Source organism: Bradysia coprophila, unplaced genomic scaffold (assembly GCF_014529535.1).
Source record: "Bradysia coprophila strain Holo2 unplaced genomic scaffold, BU_Bcop_v1 contig_732, whole genome shotgun sequence".
Classification (NCBI taxonomy): Eukaryota; Metazoa; Arthropoda; class Insecta; order Diptera; family Sciaridae; genus Bradysia; species Bradysia coprophila.
The window spans coordinates 263900-281711 of NW_023503972.1; the positions used below are offsets into that span (position 1 = coordinate 263900).

Genomic DNA, 17812 nt, shown 5'->3' on the forward strand with positions numbered 1-17812 from the left:
ATACAGATGTTAGAATAAGACAAATACATTTTTAGACCCGCACGACGTTCAGGGGTCTTATACTTTTACGTCTATGTTTGTAACACGTGTAGTACGACTCCCAGAGTAAGGGGAAACTTATTGTGGCTGTCCGAAGATGACAAATCTCACTTGAGTAAAATGCAACCGATTTTGATAATTCTTCTTTTCCCTGTTTTGGAATGACTTAGTTCGAAGATGAGAAAATCGGCAAGGTGGTTAGAGATAGGGTCGGAGAAGTGCTACTTTAGAGACCTGGTATAGGTTTTTCACATATAACAGCTAGCCTACAACTAGCTTACAGTATTCGTACGGGTCCCTTCTTATGTTTTTGTTATGAAAACAATATTGCAGAGCACATAACGTATATCATACCATAAAAAAAGTGAAATGAATATTTTGATATTGTTATTATTTCTTGCTGTGCGCAATGTGCGCGAAGGCAATTAACCCGTATATGGCATAATCTTTTAATTGAAGAAAATTGTTCCATGCTCTTTTGTGTTATTCCTTACTTGATGTCTTCAAGAAAAATAAAAAATATTTCACAAAAAAAAATCGAAAACGATGTGAATCTGTGTCTGTATAATATAGTTATACCGCGAGTATAGGCTATTGTTAAATTGTTATGGCAGAGCAGCATGTCAGCGGCACTATTTTTTGTGTTCAATCTTTTGTTAACAAAAACCATCATCAACATAATTTCGAAAATGGGTCAATGCTATACACACTGTCTGCGTATATTGTCGATATAAATCAGTAATAAATATGAAATCGAAATTTTCGAATCGAATTATATTCGTTTGGGCAATAACAACGGGAAGAATTCTCTCTTGCCTGTCACATAACACCAAAAAAATTAATGAAAAGCAGATGCCAAAAAAATGGACGTCGACGTGTCATCTTGAGCAGACTGCAGAGGTCCAGGAATTCTTTGGGCTTCTCAAAATTATTCCAATCTAATCTAATCTAATCTAAATGTCCTATCTAATTAGATTTGAGCCCACGCAAGCACTGCTTAATCTTCACGGTGTTTCGAGAGATCATTTTGAAGTTATCCCAGTTATTCCGGCATTCTCCTTTTCTACCAAGATTCGTCTGATCAAACCGAAACAACAGTAAATCAAGAAATGTTTGATAGGATAAACATTTGTGTTTTGGTGTACTAGCATAAGAGGATCGTTAAACGAAGTTTATGTGGAAACAAGTTCAAACTAGAACAGCTCCCAACATTCAAATAAAAAATATTCCGTTTTCCGCTCTCACTCGCGGATCTCACGAAAATAAATCCAATTAAGGCAACGATTGCCATCCAATTGATGTTAGTCATTACATATGAGATGACCAATCCACGATAATATCCATATAGGTAATAGATATCTACTAAAAACCGTTACAATTGTTAAAAGTTTCCTATGTGCAGAATAAGCACCAGCTGAATATCACCAGTTGATCTACTAACACACACTTACCGTATGATAAACCATCAAAACACATTCTGAACACTGTGCAGTGTGTAGGTTGTCTTTGAATTGTTTACAATACAAAGTGTTTTTGTTTGTACACCAGCTGGTGATATTCAGCTGGTGCACATAGGAAACTTTTAACAATTGTAGGTTTAGTGAGGTTCACTTCAGGAGGCGAATCTTTACCTCAAGCTGTTGAGTAAATACTAAACAGCCTCGCTTCATCGAGGCTGTTTAGTAAATACCTCATTTCTTAACGTCATTCAGAAGTATATAAACACTGAAGGTAATGCAAATCCACAGTTACACACGGATCCAAACTTTCAGGTGAATTTTAGCTCCGTCATGTTGCACACGTATTGAATTCGTTTGCGTCAAGTTGCATCTAGTGGTGAATTTGGAACGATTTAGCGGCGTTATGTTGCACACATATCAAATTCGTTTGCGTCAAGTTGTATTTTGTGGTGAATTGGAAGGATTTACAACATACGAAAATGAATTCACCTGAAAGTTTGGATCCGTAATTTCTCTGATCCGCTGAGGGTCTGCATTACCTTCAGTGTTTATATACTTTGGGCTCGTTAATGTTTTACACACGTCATATGACGAAAATTTAAATAACAAACATCGCATGTGATGCGTTTGTATATTGGCGATGACATTATTAAGGAAAACATAGTTTACCGTCCTAGGAGTGTTTTGACGTTCATATAAACGATTTATTGCCAATTTATTTCGCATTCCATTTGGCACTTATTTGCACTTTGCCCTTTCAAAACTGTAAATTGCCGTGAGGTAGAGTCCGTTCTTTTCGCTTAATTGACTTAAATTATACACCTTTGACCTATCACAAAACAGATGGCCCAGGTTTCTATGCGTTCCCTTGCTTTTCGAGCCACCGAACTTCTGATGCGGTTACATATGGCATTACCTCTGGTCATATCCTTGGCCATACCCTACACAAGGTCATAAACTGATGGCAGACAACAATTATATTGAATTTTCTACCTAAAGAACAACATGTAACCGGTGTTTTGTTGGATAATATGTAATTTGTAAAATTACAATTTCATTAAAAATGCAATTGCCTTCCTAGCATGTATACGTATCAAGAATGGAAAAAAAATCCGAACCTATCATTCCACATAAGTTACACCTTTTCAGTATTTCTATAACTTTTGAGTGAACTAACCACCTGAGACAAACTTTTATTGTTCTGCATCCACATACCCGTCTAATTTCATCGCCTCCAGAATGCATTTCGTTCGAATTCACTCAGTGATGAATCGACTATTTTCGGTCTTTTATCGAATTGGCTTTTGGTGTCGAGGCGACATGCCTACGGCTGGAGAATTATCGCTGAAGCTATTCTACTGCTTCTACTTTTCACTCGCAATCACTTCATTCCTGGTAGGAGCGGTTACAAATGGAAACCTAGACGAGTCTATGTTTCTAGCGGAAACAGGTGTTGTGGCTGTGGTTTTGTTCATCAAACTCTGGTTTGTGATGTGGAAACAGCAGCTGGTTCTGGGATTGCTGGATCGACTATGTGTTTTTTCGATACGACATGAAGACGACTTCATCTTTTTCACTAACAAATTAGGAAAATTGATGAAATTTGTAACTTCATTCATCTGTGCCACTTTCATCATTTCTTTTGCCGCTGGAATTCTACCCGTATTTGGAAACGAGAAAGAATTCTTTGTCGATATTCCGCTTCCATTCGACTATAAAAACAGTGAAATTTTGTTCTTGATAGCAAATGCGTTTGTCTTAACTGAAGCAGTCCTTGCGGTCCAGATGGCCACATGTTCTACTGTGATTTGGTACATAATGTTTCATTGTTCCGCTAGATGTGAAGTTCTAGGTAGAGAGATACGAAATATGGGCCGAAATACTGGAAAGTATAGAGTGGCGAAGAAGGAAAAGCAAAATATTTTCTTTCGGGACTTGAAGACTTCGATCGAAGATTTTTTGCATTTGAAAGGGTATGGTGTAAATGCAACAGCGTTGATGGTTGATTGTTTAAATTTTGATTTTTTTTAAAGCCTAATGGACGAAGTGGAGTCATTCACCGCTAATTTATTTCTCATTCAGTTTGCTACCAGCGGAGTGTGCATTTGCGGATCAGTTTATTGCTTGGCATTTGTAATTTTGATTCCGTTAAACGAATAAGATCTGCTCTTGAATAATTAAAAATTGTTGTGCAGATAGTGTCGAGGATATCGATTGTTCAAGAGTAGAATTCTAATTATTATTGGGAGTTTTGTTGTGTGACTAAAAAAAAATCTAAGAAACGAATAGTTCCTACCACCCGAAAAATCCCACTTACAGTTTTTCTGTGTTTCTGTGCGCAGGTCAATTTCTGGCGTGAAAATGGGAAATTAGGGCAAAAAGTGATAGGTGGCATAAGTTTCCATACAAATTTAGCCATATTGAACGATGAACGGTGCCAATTGACAAAATTTTCTATCAGAGACTAGTCGGCGCACACCTCTTTTTCGGAAGAAATTTTTAGGATTTCCCAGTGTGAAGATCTGCATATTTAAAAACTATCGATTGCGAAAGATTTTAGGTATTGCCGTTAATTCCGTTCTCATACCATTCGCAGGATGTCAGTGACAATTTTATGGGACTAATGGTTAGCGTCTACTTATTCACCTACAACATTTGCGAGCTGTTTGTAATTACGTACTTTGGGAACGAAATTATGCTGTCCACCAATCAACTGTCATACAGCCTGTTTGAATCGAATTGGACGGAGCAACCGGAATCAACCAAAAAGTGTGTCGTCATTTTCGGGGAATATTTGAAACGACCACGGGAACTGTTGATTGGTAAACTGTATCCATTGACGTTAGAAACATTTACTCGGGTGGGTAGGCTTCACGATTGAAATGAGCGTGTTTTCCAAGTAACATTTCGGTTTCAGATTTTAAATTCAGCTTACAGCATGTTCAACATTTTGAAAAATAGTCAAATTGGGAAAGGATGAGTCGACATGAAACAATCATCACACCGTTACTCTTCTAGCAATAGCTATTGCACTTCTACAAAATTGTTGGTTCATTCATGTAAATTTATTAGTAGTTTAATTACAAACTGTAGCATGGTAGAGGCAGCACGAGTCTCCGTACATGTACCAGTAGTCGTACAGCTTTTGCACTTTTATTCATAACTAACAAAAAGAAAGGCTAATAGGTGCGCCCACCTATGTTCGTTTTAAGAAGGGGCGTAATAAAATTGCCCTGAAAGAAAGTTGAAACTCAGTTGTGGAATCATACCATCTGTCGTCGGAGTCGTCGCCCACGACTTCCATTCAATTCATTACGCATGCTATCACTGTGATAGTACGCAATAGGGGTAGGTGATGGATAAAGGTTCGAGACTGTATGCAGTATGTATCCTTTGTTCTCAGACATTGGTGCTAATTGCTTTACAAGTATGCAATTTGTGATAATACGGAATTGTTTCAATGATATTACTTAAGTGAATTATCTTAGCAAAATACGTCATTCATCTTGTCTTCCGATTCCGACTGAATTGCGCCGTCATAAACAAACAAAAACATTTTCGGTGAACATATTTGAAGCAACCGCATGATATGTTAATTGCTGAAAGTGTATCCATGTCCATTACAGTATAATCTAAATTTTGGTTGAATGCCAAAGAGCTAGGAGAGATGCTCATGATTTTATAAGTCAACAAACTTTGTAAATTACAATTTTTTTTTCGTTTTAAATTAATTTATTGACCTACGACGAAACTTTCGTTTCATCAACGTTCGTCAGTCTGTTGCAATTCTTGGTCATGGGTTAATTAGATTTACTTATTAACTGCATGATGTGTCGATGTGTTCACTAATAATATCAAACCACGTAAGAACTGTGCAACGAATGTTCACGAATGTGTTCGTTGATCGGATTAGATGGAAATTATATAATTGTAAATTAATGCAACGAAAGACAAATAAAAATATACGTCAGTGCACTCACTAATTATTTTAGATAAAGAAAAGACCAAAGGTAAAACGCTACGTGGATTTATTGTGGTGATTTCTATCTCAAGATTCATAAGACTCTATAGATACTGAACAAGGTACCCGAAACTTTTTCACAAAAGAGTAATGAAGTTAGCAATGAGCAAGATAAAGTATTTCTGCATCTTAAGTATTTGATATTGGCTGTAGAATCAATCAGAGAAGGAATTATGCAAATTGGTTCATTTACGCTTCACATGTATAGTGTGAGATTCAATATAAAGGTTACGCTTTTGTCTTTTGGCTTCTGTTTGTCGTTTCGTCATTTTCTTACACATTTACTTTTACACGTATGATTGAATGAGAGCACGCGCTTGCACATTGATGTGTGAAAACAGGGGCAAACGATCAGCTGACGAAAAACTGTACCACGTCTTGTCATGTCGTTTTAAAAAAAAGGTGTTGAAAAAACCAGCCAGTGTTGCTGTAGGTACACATGGCACGTGAAAAAGACCTAATTAAAAAAGTTTTCTTTTGTTTTACTATCAAACTTGACAAGACAACAAAATAAAAATATCGAATTAGGTCTCCTTCGTGTTTATATGTTTGTTCTCTTCGCACAACATCGCGAAGAAAACCTAAATCGAAATTGACGTTTCATTTTGAAAACATAAATTTTTGGTAATTAGATGGTTTTCGTATCGTGGCGACGTAAATAACACCTAACAGAATTTCACCTAAATTTTCTATTGTTTTATGCCAAAAAAAAGGGGGAAATTTTAGGTCAAGTTTTGAATCTGATTTTTTGATGTGCGTAACACTGGCTCGTTTTTAGAGGTTAGGAACTGCAATTGTTTTAATGACCTTGACAATAACATCAGATTCAGGTGATCAACATATTATTGGTGGGGTCTGGGATATGATCCACATAAATGGGTGGTTGGCATAAAACGGGCTGTTTAACTTAAAGATTTCTGATTGTTTGTGTAATAAACTAAGGTTTCACCTAATTTGTCGATAATTTTATAATTTAAGTGTGACTCTACTAGAGTCACTCTAGTAAGGATCCTTTTCTGAGACAAAACAAAATGAAATTCAGGACTAAACTTACCGCTAATTTGGCTGGTTCCTTTGGTATATTCCTTAAAGCCTTCGCTTCCGGACACTTTTCAAACATTAACACACGTTCGGCAACCGATCCGCGCGTTAAAAATGGTCGTACCGCTGCATTGCTTGACGAGCCGCGTGTAGCCACACTATGATTGGCTTTCGTTGAATTCAAACTCACTTCTGGATGCGGTACGGCCGCATCGTTACGCGGCCGGAACGGTTTTGTTATTTTTGTCGGAGCCATTTCGGTCGATTGATTTGTGACTGGCTTGTGATGCAATTCATCGTATATTGTTGTTGTGATGGATGTGGAAGATACGGTGGTTGATATTGATGGCTTTGTCCAAGTTGTACCTCGATCCGTTGTGTCAGTCAGTAGGGTGGATGTTATCACTTCCGGCAGCATTTTATCATTATTTAGCACTGTTCCCGTTTTCAGGGCATTTATTAATCGTTCCTCTTCCATCAGTACTTCGTCCATCAAATCGGACGACTTTTTCGTTTTGTCACTGTGTTTCACTGAGTTTATATTTTCCTCACCATTTTTTTGGCCGTCCTTTTTAATCGGACTGGAGCCTAAACGATTTTTTAATGGCCACGATGGTGTATGATTGATAAGACTAGCTGGTTTGGCCGGAGTCTCTGGTTTCTGTCGTGGTGGTGATTGTTCCTTAACTGTTACAACTTGATCGATTGTGTTCATCAACACATCTGGCACATTTTTATTTAACTTATTACCATTTGTACTCGGTTGCGGACTCGAATTCCGTTGATTATTTGGCTGCGGGCTGGTATTACGTAAATAATTTGGTTTCACACTCGTATTCCGATCAGCGCATTCAAATTTCCGTAGCGCATCTTTGATCGTTCCACTTGTCAATATGTTCGATTTTCTCTGTTGCCGTGCCTTGTCCTCGTTCACAAACGAACTGACCAATTTCTCTAAATTATTGTTCGACATGTCTGGCGCTTGCGCTAACAGTTCGGTCACAGGTGATTCTTTGCTACGGTGTGTTGGTGGCGTCAAGGTTTTACCGAATGCGTCACTAGTACCCGTATGACAATTCAATATTTCGGTGGGCGCTAGTCCGCGTGCTTTCCAATTTTGATAAATCGCTTCGGCATGGTCCGATATTTGCTTGGCAATTGTTTCAATGTCTTCTTCACCACTTTCGGCAAAATTTGGAGATTGAGTTGCTGATGCTGACGAACCTCTAACTGACGAAGATTGTTTGGCAGTAGTTGCCATGACGTGATTAAAACGAAAATAAAAGAACAAAATAGAGAGAAAAAAAAACGAAAAAAAAAAACTCAAAACGGAAACGAAAAAACGGAAAACATGAAATTAAAAGAAAATTTTATTTAAATTTTTGGCGTTTTGTTGCGGTGTTGATGTGGTGCTGCTTTTTATTATTATTATTTTCCATTCACAAACATCCACATAATATCGTCACTTATAATGGCATGTTTTTTAATATTTTTTAAAACAATTTTTTTGGTTTATTTTTAATTTAATTTCAATTGGCTGCAAACTTTATAGCGTCGGTTATTCGATGGGCGCACTGTTAACACACAAAATTTATTATTTCGTAGCATAACTTATTGGAATTTTGGTTTTGTGTTTTCAATTTATTTTATATTTGCTATTTTCATTAAAACTTTTCTCATAAAATTAGTGTTGTCCATTGTTATTAAAAACAAAACGAAAAAAAAAATAAAACGTTATGGTTAGGTTGGTTGTGCGACAAGTGAAGATAAATTAATAATTTTGTTTTGTCAGTAAAGAATTCGGTTGTTTAGATATGTAGTTGTTATTGTAGTCGGTTAATAAATTAGATAATTTTTACAACAAAATCTTTTTTGCTCTATTAAGGTGAAATTAAATTGTAAATCTTTGGTTTCGGTTAATTAAATTAATTGAAAAACGAATTTATTATTTCTTGTTTATTGTTGTAGCTAATGAGTTATATCAAATATATTTGTACTTGCAGACAGTGAGTAGTAAAGTTGTGCTAGTCAATACAAATTTGTATTTTTTTGATTCATTTTTCTTTCAGAAATTATTTTTAAACTTTTCTTTCTTAAAAAATTAGTTCAAATCCACATTTTTGATCGGTCACACGTCCGATAGAGTTATTCTTTCGAATAAAAATATTTATTTTTTCGGCAGATGACGTCAGTTTTCACGCGCGATTAGTCAATATGCCCGATGGTCCGTTACTTTAATCGCACACACACATACGAAATATCACAAAATTTTTCATCGGGAAAATCATTAACATTTTTCCGCGATTCCTTGTTTTTTTTCTGTCAGTGTCGTTTTCCTTTTCACATAATTTTCTCGATCGTTTTTTTTTTCAATTGCACAATTTTCTCTGTTTTTTTGTTATTCCAAATTTTAATTCACTTTTTACGTGTCAACAGTCGACTTTTACGGTGAATACGGAACCGAAACGACGAAAAAGAAAACTGCACGCACATCGACGGAAAATGTAAATTTCGAAATGGTTGCGTTAAGATTACGCTTATTTTCACCGAACTGCCGTTTTAAATTTTCCGAGCCACCAGGTCGAGTTGATTCAATGTAAATTTAGATTCGGAGAGTATTTCTGAAATAGAAAATAAATAAAAGAGAAAAACATTAAAATCGTCATTTTTACTCGGCTTGTACGCTAAAGTTACGCATGCATGCATGTGAGTGTTTTTTGTTGGATAAAGAAGAAAATTTGATTTATAATATGTATAAAATAGTATGGAACACCTTAAAGGATTATTTTGGTTATTATATATAATTGGACAAAGAGGATGGAAATGGCACTTCTTGTGTGAAGTTTACCGATCCAGGGCAACGCCGAGCGCATTTTTATTAGTCTTAAGCTCCAGCATGAAAAGTTTCACAAGTTACCGGGCTAGTTCTGGGAGGACGAGAAATTACTTGAACAAGATCTCATAAGTTTATAAATGCTACACAACATCACACACTGACACTGAGTTTCGAAAAACTCACCTGTAGCAGGTAACTTTGTCTCCAGGTAATCTACATTATCTGCCGCAGCTGTATTTTTTGTATATGGCGCTACAGCTGTGGCAGCTAATGTAGATTACCTGGAGACAAAGTTACCTGCAACAGCTGAGTTTTTCAAAACTTTTTTGTCAGTGCACATATTGTCTTAGAACAAACTATAAAGTCATTCTGAGCTTGGCCTGTGGTTTGGTGCTCATTTATTTCTGGTGAATAAAATTTGTCCCTAGCGGTTCTATTTTGTCTAAACCACTACGCGGAGAATGTTTCCGAGCTGAAATACCTACAACACCATTTCAACCTTTCACAGGCAAGCACATCATTTTCGGATCTATTACTTCATTTGATCTAAATTCCTTAAAGAAATTTCTTTCAAATCTTTTACTTCGTTTCTTTAAACATATTTTTTTGCTACATACGATCGCTACGGAAAACCTCTGTTCTACAACTTCTACGTTTCATCTCTAAAAGTGACCTAACACGGGTTACGTAATCTTGGCCATCACATATCGCATAAATTCAAAATTGGTCAATCCAAAGCGACTGATACGACAGGCTCTTTGATACAAATTTTATTTTTCAAATTCATTTTTAATATTTATATCTTATTTTCATGATTTTATAAGATATGTGACGAAGTAGGCCCACCCTTGTTAGAGGTTCAAAAATAAAAGCCGTACAGTCGACGGCTTCAGCTGTTTTTCATACAATAGTAGATTACATTGGATGCTGCGGAGGTAGTTCATTACATGAGGGATCAATTTTGTGATACGAGCCGAACTCACAAGTGTGGTTTTAAGCAACTCGTGTAGCGTGTAGTTGCATACCTCGCCATACTTGTCAAAATAACCGTTTCCAAAGCGAGTTGCTTAAAACCACACGAGTGAGTTCGTGAGTTCACAAAATTGATTCCGAGTGTAATGAACTACCAAGCAGCATCTACAACTAGCAGATTCTTGAATATCAAAAGATTATTCTAAATTAATGTATAATTTCACAACATTTATGTCGCGCTATTTCATTCACTGCCAGAGTAATAATAAACATAAAAAATACCGATAGCACAAAACCAACAAAACAAATCTATTGTGTTGCATTGAAATTTTTATAAACGAATCTAGTCTGCTCATGAAATCGGCTCACACTTCTTCATAACATTAATCCCGAAAGCATCACTGGCAACACTACTATTTTGATGACATGTTGACAAACTACTTCGACTGTTTTGTTTTTGTGAAGTGATAGATTCATATTTTGCGTAATATTTGTCGATTTTGGTGGTGTTACAATAAATTTTGCTGTGAAGTAAAGTGAATACATGATAATAAAGGCAAAAGTGCTGATTGTTTTTGAAAATAAATGAAAAATAAAAAAATTAAAATTGTTTGGCCATAGGTGTTCGTCGAAACTGAATAAATTGAAATTATGGCTATAGACAAAATGACCGTCACTTATTTTTGTGTTTTTATTTTTTTTCTCGAAAGTTTTTAATGAATTTGCTTAGATTGGTGTGCAATTAATTCAAGTGACAAAGTTTGTCGTATTAAAACTAAAATAACACCGCGAGTATTGTTTCTCAGTGCTAAAGAATATTTCATGTGATACATTTTTGCTGATAAGTAATGAAATTCTGCTGGTATGTAATGAAAATCTCCTGATATGTAATGAATTTTCATATGAATATTCCTTCACTTGTGACGTAATGAAAAAGTTCCCACATGTAACGACCGCTTTCCGCGGGTGGGAAATGTACGTGTAACAACAATATTCCGGGTGGATAGGCAATAAACAAAAGTGCTTGGACGACTTTTTCGGTTTAAATATTTACACACACTCCCGTGATAGTGGTGTGAGTGGACCAGCTGAAGAAAATTTATGTGTAAATTTCACTGACGTTTACTGTGGAACAAATGTTTTTCATGCTTCGGGGCCGAAAATGAGGGCAATTTTTCGAATTTTCTCGGGTTTCCGGCCTTCTGCATGAAAACTCACATGTGCACCTGTTTGGGACGGTTGATTTAAGGCACTTTCGCTTGTAAGCCTCACTTCGTTCGGCCTACAATCCGCGAAATTGCCTAAAATCAATCGTCCAAAACAGGTACACAAATGACTATTTCATGTTATGAGGGACTCGAAGTGCCATTGGACACTTGCCTGTAAAATTTATTTTGATATTTGAATATTTTATTTGAGACTGGTGATTTAAATGGGAATGATATGGAGCATTTAAAGTTGATTCTAAACACGATAAGTGTGTCTACGTTATGCAATAAACTCAGTTAATGTTTTTTTATGGCAGCTATTTGCAGATGTTTATACTTTTCGAGGACGTTTTACACGATTTTACTATGCTAAACTACAGATGACCATAATGTTAGAGAAAGTTCACATTTTAAACTACCATCATAATGTGATATGTCAATCGAATTCATTTCATCAATATATGTGTAAGTAAAGTATCGTTTCACATGTGGAATGAATGACATACAGATCCATATATACTTGAAAGGTGCTGATTAGTATCAGAGAATTAACTGGCATTCAACATGCTAAAAAGCGCCACCATGCCATCTCTCAATGAATATTGGATTGTATTGGATTGAAATTGTTTTGAAAGCTACGGAAGTTAAAATTCCCTAACTGTAAAGAAAATTGTAATAAATTGATTTATGAATTCGTGCGTAAGTGAATCCATTTGCTCTATCACGTCAAACAGAAAAACTTATTTCTGTTTACAGCGAGAAAGTGACAGTTCTATAAATATTTACAGCATTTCATCCATAATTTGTTTCGAATTTCCAAGTTGTGTGATGCAATGATCGATGTTATGTATAAATGCTTTGCTACTTTTATATATAAAAATAAGTCAATATTCGAGCGTAAAATCACCGTTTCCTCGTTTTTCAATAAATGTGTCGCCGAACGGATGGAGTTACCATGATTCAATCAAAGGCTTAGTAACAAAATCGTGCCTGTCATACACCGAGAATATACACACTATCATATACTATGCAGCGATGGATCGACAAATTTTCTTCCACATTTTTTTATTTCAAAACTTTCAACCAATAATCTTTCGATTTTATTATGTTCGGTTGAACTTTTATCAAGACTTTTCTTTTAGCCAGAGATGAAAATAAAATTATGTCGTCGTCTCTCTTGTCTCGCCTTCCATAAATTCCGAAATCGAAAATAGACTATGAAGATATGTGAGTGTTTGTAATGTAAAATGTATTTTCTTTTGGTCTTGAAGCTGAATGGAAACAACACATTCGAATCAAAAATAATAATAAAAATAATGAAGAAAGAAACCAGAGAATAGAACGACTGGATTTTCCGTGGAAAAATAAACCAATTAATTATTTTGATTTGAGTTTTTTTTTCATTGGAATTTTATTGAAGTTTTGACGTAGTTTTCGGAATTTAGACATAAATTATTTATGGATTACTGTAGTATACTGTAAACGCTGAGAACTTTATGTAAAATTCGATGCAATGAGAGCCGCCATAACTACATTTTTATGTAAATGTAACAGAAACTAGACTTAAATTGAAATTTAAGTACTGACAGAATCCATCACTGTACCAGTATGATAGAAATACATAAATGTCGCTACCATTTTCCTCTGACCTGTACAGTTTAAAACTGATGTATCTCAAGAGACACACAAAAAATTTGTGACACTTCACTTATGATTTACTAAAGTCGTCTGTGTAACCAGCCATTACAATGACTATCATCAATCACTCTATTTATCTCTGATATAAGTACTCTCATTGAACACTCTATAAGAAAAGAAAAAGGCTCGTCATGCACTGTACAAACAAATAGGCTCTTGATAATACTTTTACTATTTGCTCACAGTAAATTATTTTCAAAAATGTTTAAATCAGCTTGAGATTACAAGATCCAACTTGCCTAGAACTAGGTGTAAAGACTAAACACATCGGTACGATAAAGACAGCTGTAAGTTAAACCTTGAAACCAACTTGTAAGTGGTAACATAGCTTTCTTGATTCTACGCAAGAATTTTTGTTACATCTGGTTTCTATGGAAAAACTGCATTTTAGTGCATTCTGAATGAAAATCTCGATGAAAATTGAAACGAAGTCTTTCCACTACAATACATATGAATGATACATAACGTAAAATTTATGATAGAGACACAACCGTGTACAATAAAAGTATGATACTGGCATCGATATTGACAGCATTGTTATTTCGATTAAAAAGATTTATATAAAGGACATAAAACAATCGAAAAACCATTGACCTATAAGTGGCGAATGCAGTCGATATGTAGTGCCAAGTATTTTTCTTCTCTATTGAAACGAGAAGAAAAAAGAAATTTAAAAATAAAATCAATTTGCTGTGGTGTGGAGACTGAAAGAAAAATTGAGATAAAAGAAATGACTAATTGGCACTCATAAAATTGGTTGAGTTACACGGGTGGAAGTGCATATAAAAAAGAAATTGTTAAAATAGCAAATGGGTGTTGCTAGAGTTGACAATTGCATCAGAGGGCGAAATAGCGACGATAAGTACAATGACTTAATGGAGTTTCATGGTTGGATTTTTCTAGTATTTTCGAATGGAATAATTGATGGTCCGAGACGAAGCCGAGGTTGGCAAACACACAAGAAGTCATTTCTATCGTTTGTCTCATTGGACAAGTGAGGTATTTCATTCAGATATTTGAAGTAAAGTTTCGCTGTCGTTAAGTAAAATCCACATCACCTCACATTTCTGAGTAAATCCGCAAAACATAGCCAGCACAATTAACTTTATGACTCACAGATAACGAAATTTGTAACGCAACTAACCATGGAATTACCCATATAGCAATTACACGATTTGTGACTCTATCACAATTGGTGTTTAAAAACCCGTACTGTCACGAGTTTTCTGACATAAAACTTTACTCTTAACACACCCGAAAAGTGGATCAATACTTCATTAAAATGAAGTGTGTAGCCTTTGAATTCAGCTCGTGCTGTAGCCCTCACCCTTGCCAGATTATGAAGGTCGAAAGAAGGACGTAATTTACTAATGTTTTGTACCGACACTTTTCGTCTCGGACGGAAAAAGAACCGTGGGACGTTGAATATTACCCAATTATTTTTCAATATGTGTTTAACAGCTTATTATGTTGCAAAGATCATAAAGAATATTTAATGTTGTTGAAAATGAGCGAGTCGCCGCCGAGTATGTACCTACTTTACCATTACACGTAAGTGCTATACTAGAACCTCGAATCAAAATTTGACTTATTATTAACAGAGCCTTATTATGGTTGCTTTTGCACTATTTTGTTTGTAAGGCAGTTGAATCATACATTCGTTACAAAGCAGAGACTTAAAAATTGTAAAACAACAAACATCAAAACGCAGGTCAATTATCAGTGACCATTCAAATTTTTAATGAAACAGATATTAACCAATTGGTGTATGAGCATAATTAGAAAAAATAATTAAAATTTTCGATTAAAATAATATGAATTATGTGGTCGTGCACAACAGAAAGGTATATCACCGAATTTTGTGTCGATGAAGTCTGTACTTCTTGTATGTATATCTATCTAATTGATAGCAAACTAATTTCTCTCAATCAACATCTAACCCACTTACAAAATGAATAAATTAATTAAACTGTCAAATCCATCTAATGAGGAAAATTCGCAATGAACTTGAAGTTGAACTCTCATTTTTTTCTCGTTTGTTTGTTGTTCACGTGTTCACGGCGTTTATTTCTGTAGCAAGTGCAACAAAGACTTTTTGACATTTTCATCAGATTGAATGAACATTTTAAACAGCAAACAACGGAAACTCGCTAATTTAGCGTTACAATTTCGAATGACAATAAAAATGAATATTTTTGAATTTAAATTTTATTCTTTCTTTTGTCGACTTTAGTAAAGCCTACATTTTTGCGCGTATGTGGGCATACTCTTTGTACACTTTTTATAGGTAAACAAAAGTACTTAAAAAAACGAGTGTATTGTTGATGAGATTAATGAGAGACTCGCACGCAGGAATTGAGTTTTTCTAAACGAAAATGTTGATTGGTGAAGATTGGTGACATCGTAACTGTCTAATGAATCTCGTTACGAATTGCAAATTGTGTGGAAAGTGGAGCCAGATGTTGGTAAATTCTCAGAATTTTTTTATTTTTCCAAGAAATTTTTCCGCCCCCAGTCAGCAACCGAGCTCTGAGGCCGAAACATATTCTTTTCTATAGTAAAACTATCAACGCTGACTTTACGTCGAATGAGATTAGTTAATGAAGCCGCAGTTGAGAGTGTAGGATTAGATTTTGTTTCTGATCAGTTGTGTTTTCAGCGAAGTATTACGATGGATTCAGGTTCTACGCTTCACACACTGCGTTCCACCGGTTACACTAATAGGGAACGTCATATTGTTCGAAGAGAAACGGAATGTCCGTCCAAACAAAAATTCGTTTGTGGTTCCGTTCGGAAAAACTGACGTTCCCTAATATGTACTCAGATGGTCAGTAGCTAAAGCGTAACGTTAAAAAAATTGCCGAAACGTTCAAAATATTGTTGAAACGTTCAAAATGTTACTGAACAATCTTCCATACCACTAGTCCCTGCAGATGTAGATGTAGATGGACTTACATGATTTGATTTTTCAAATTTTAGATCGATTTCACTGAGATTCCATGTGCTACGAAATCTAAAAGTCTTTTATCATTAATCCGCATCGTGCGAGTCTAATTATTTTTTGTCGAGCTGATGGTTGGATCGTGTGTTAGCCTACAAACTAAACATCATCTGATGACTGAATTTAACATAATAACAATTGCCAACTAACTAACTAATATGTGATAGAGATATGGGTGTACTGTAAGCCGTTGCGAGCATATGTTTGTTTGAATATATATATAAACGAAACAATTTTTGTTCAATAACTTTTTTTTGGTAAATATATTCAGTCGTTGTACATAAACGCCCACTTTTAATCATTGTCTTCGATTATTTCTTTTTTACCACTACCAATTCTTCAATATAAAATTTAAATTATTTGTGTAAAGCGGCCGATGTGTACGTGCTAAAATCATAAATTCAAGATAATTGACTTGTTGAATAAGGAATGGGGATAGTTGTGTCGACTCTTTTTATTTTGGCTTTTAATAAACCTATTCGATATCGTATTATGACGCAGTGTTTGGAAATCAGTTCAAGAAGCTTTCTGAAAAAGTTTACACCAAATTAAAGTCTGCGGATTAGTCCGTCCGCAACCATTTCGATTTGTCATGAAACTTTCAAAAAGCACTGCAAACCGTGTATGTTTTGGGTCTTGTCCAACTGAATTGTGAACATTTGAGATGCATGCAATGATGTTTTTGCAGGATCTTGAGTAATTTCTGAGGATGGCTGCATAACGGGTACTCAAACGTTACGATTGTTTTGTTATAATGTCAAACTTGACAGATTTGGAAAAGGAAAATTTGTATTAGGTCTGTGCATTTGAGGCGTACCATGCAACAGTTTTTACTTAGATTTATACCATACGTCAAATTTGTCAAAATTAAAATTTACCATTCTGTCCCTTTTTCGATTTATTCTCAAACGTTGCACCTAAATTTGACCTTAAGATACCTGAACCTCCTCCTGAACTCAGGGACTATTTTCCTACATTTTTAATATGCGAAATTGTAAGCAAATGTGGGAAAATATTACTACAAAGGAAGTTTCTGTCTGAACCTGTTTTGCCCTGAACCGGTTTTGACCTGAGCCTTGTACCTAAGCCTATTATGGCCTGAGCCAGTTTTGACGTGATACTGTTCTGAACCTGATATAATCAATATTGACCTGCATCAGGGCATGACCTCCATTTCAATTAAACCTAAATATAGTTAACGGGTCAAATCTGGTCCAAAATTACCTGATCAGACATGACATAATGCGATAACTAATAAACGGTATTCATGTTCAACGTGTGGTTTAAACTACTGATTTCCTCTTTAGTCCAAATGTACATAGATCTGTCTTTTTAAATCGAATTGACAATGGAGTGTTTAACTCTAAAATTGTTAAACTACTGACTTTCGTGTAAGTCAAGCACCGATTTTTCATTATACAAAAACTTCCATTGCCATTTAAATAAGTAACAAAGTTTCAACTACCAGCAGCTATTTTTCCTCTTTTTAAATATGAACAATTTATCATGCAATTTGGTCTAAATGTAGCACTAAGA

General features: G+C 35.3%; 1 protein-coding gene across 4 annotated transcripts in view; it reads right to left on the reverse strand.

The window, feature by feature from the left end:
• LOC119084151 (serine/threonine-protein phosphatase 2A regulatory subunit B'' subunit alpha) overlaps positions 1-17812 on the reverse strand; it is a 62124-nt gene that overhangs the window by 12290 nt on the left and 32022 nt on the right. For 3 of the 4 annotated variants that reach the window (XR_005089016.1, XM_037193998.1, XM_037193999.1), the window contains exon 2: positions 6575-9182. Coding sequence is in view for 3 of the 4 variants with exons in the window: in XM_037193998.1 (XP_037049893.1) it covers positions 6575-7822 (1248 nt within the window). In the remaining variant the exon portion in view is untranslated. The remainder of the gene's footprint in view (positions 1-6574; positions 9183-17812) is intronic. The other variant, XM_037194000.1, reaches the window with a different exon arrangement.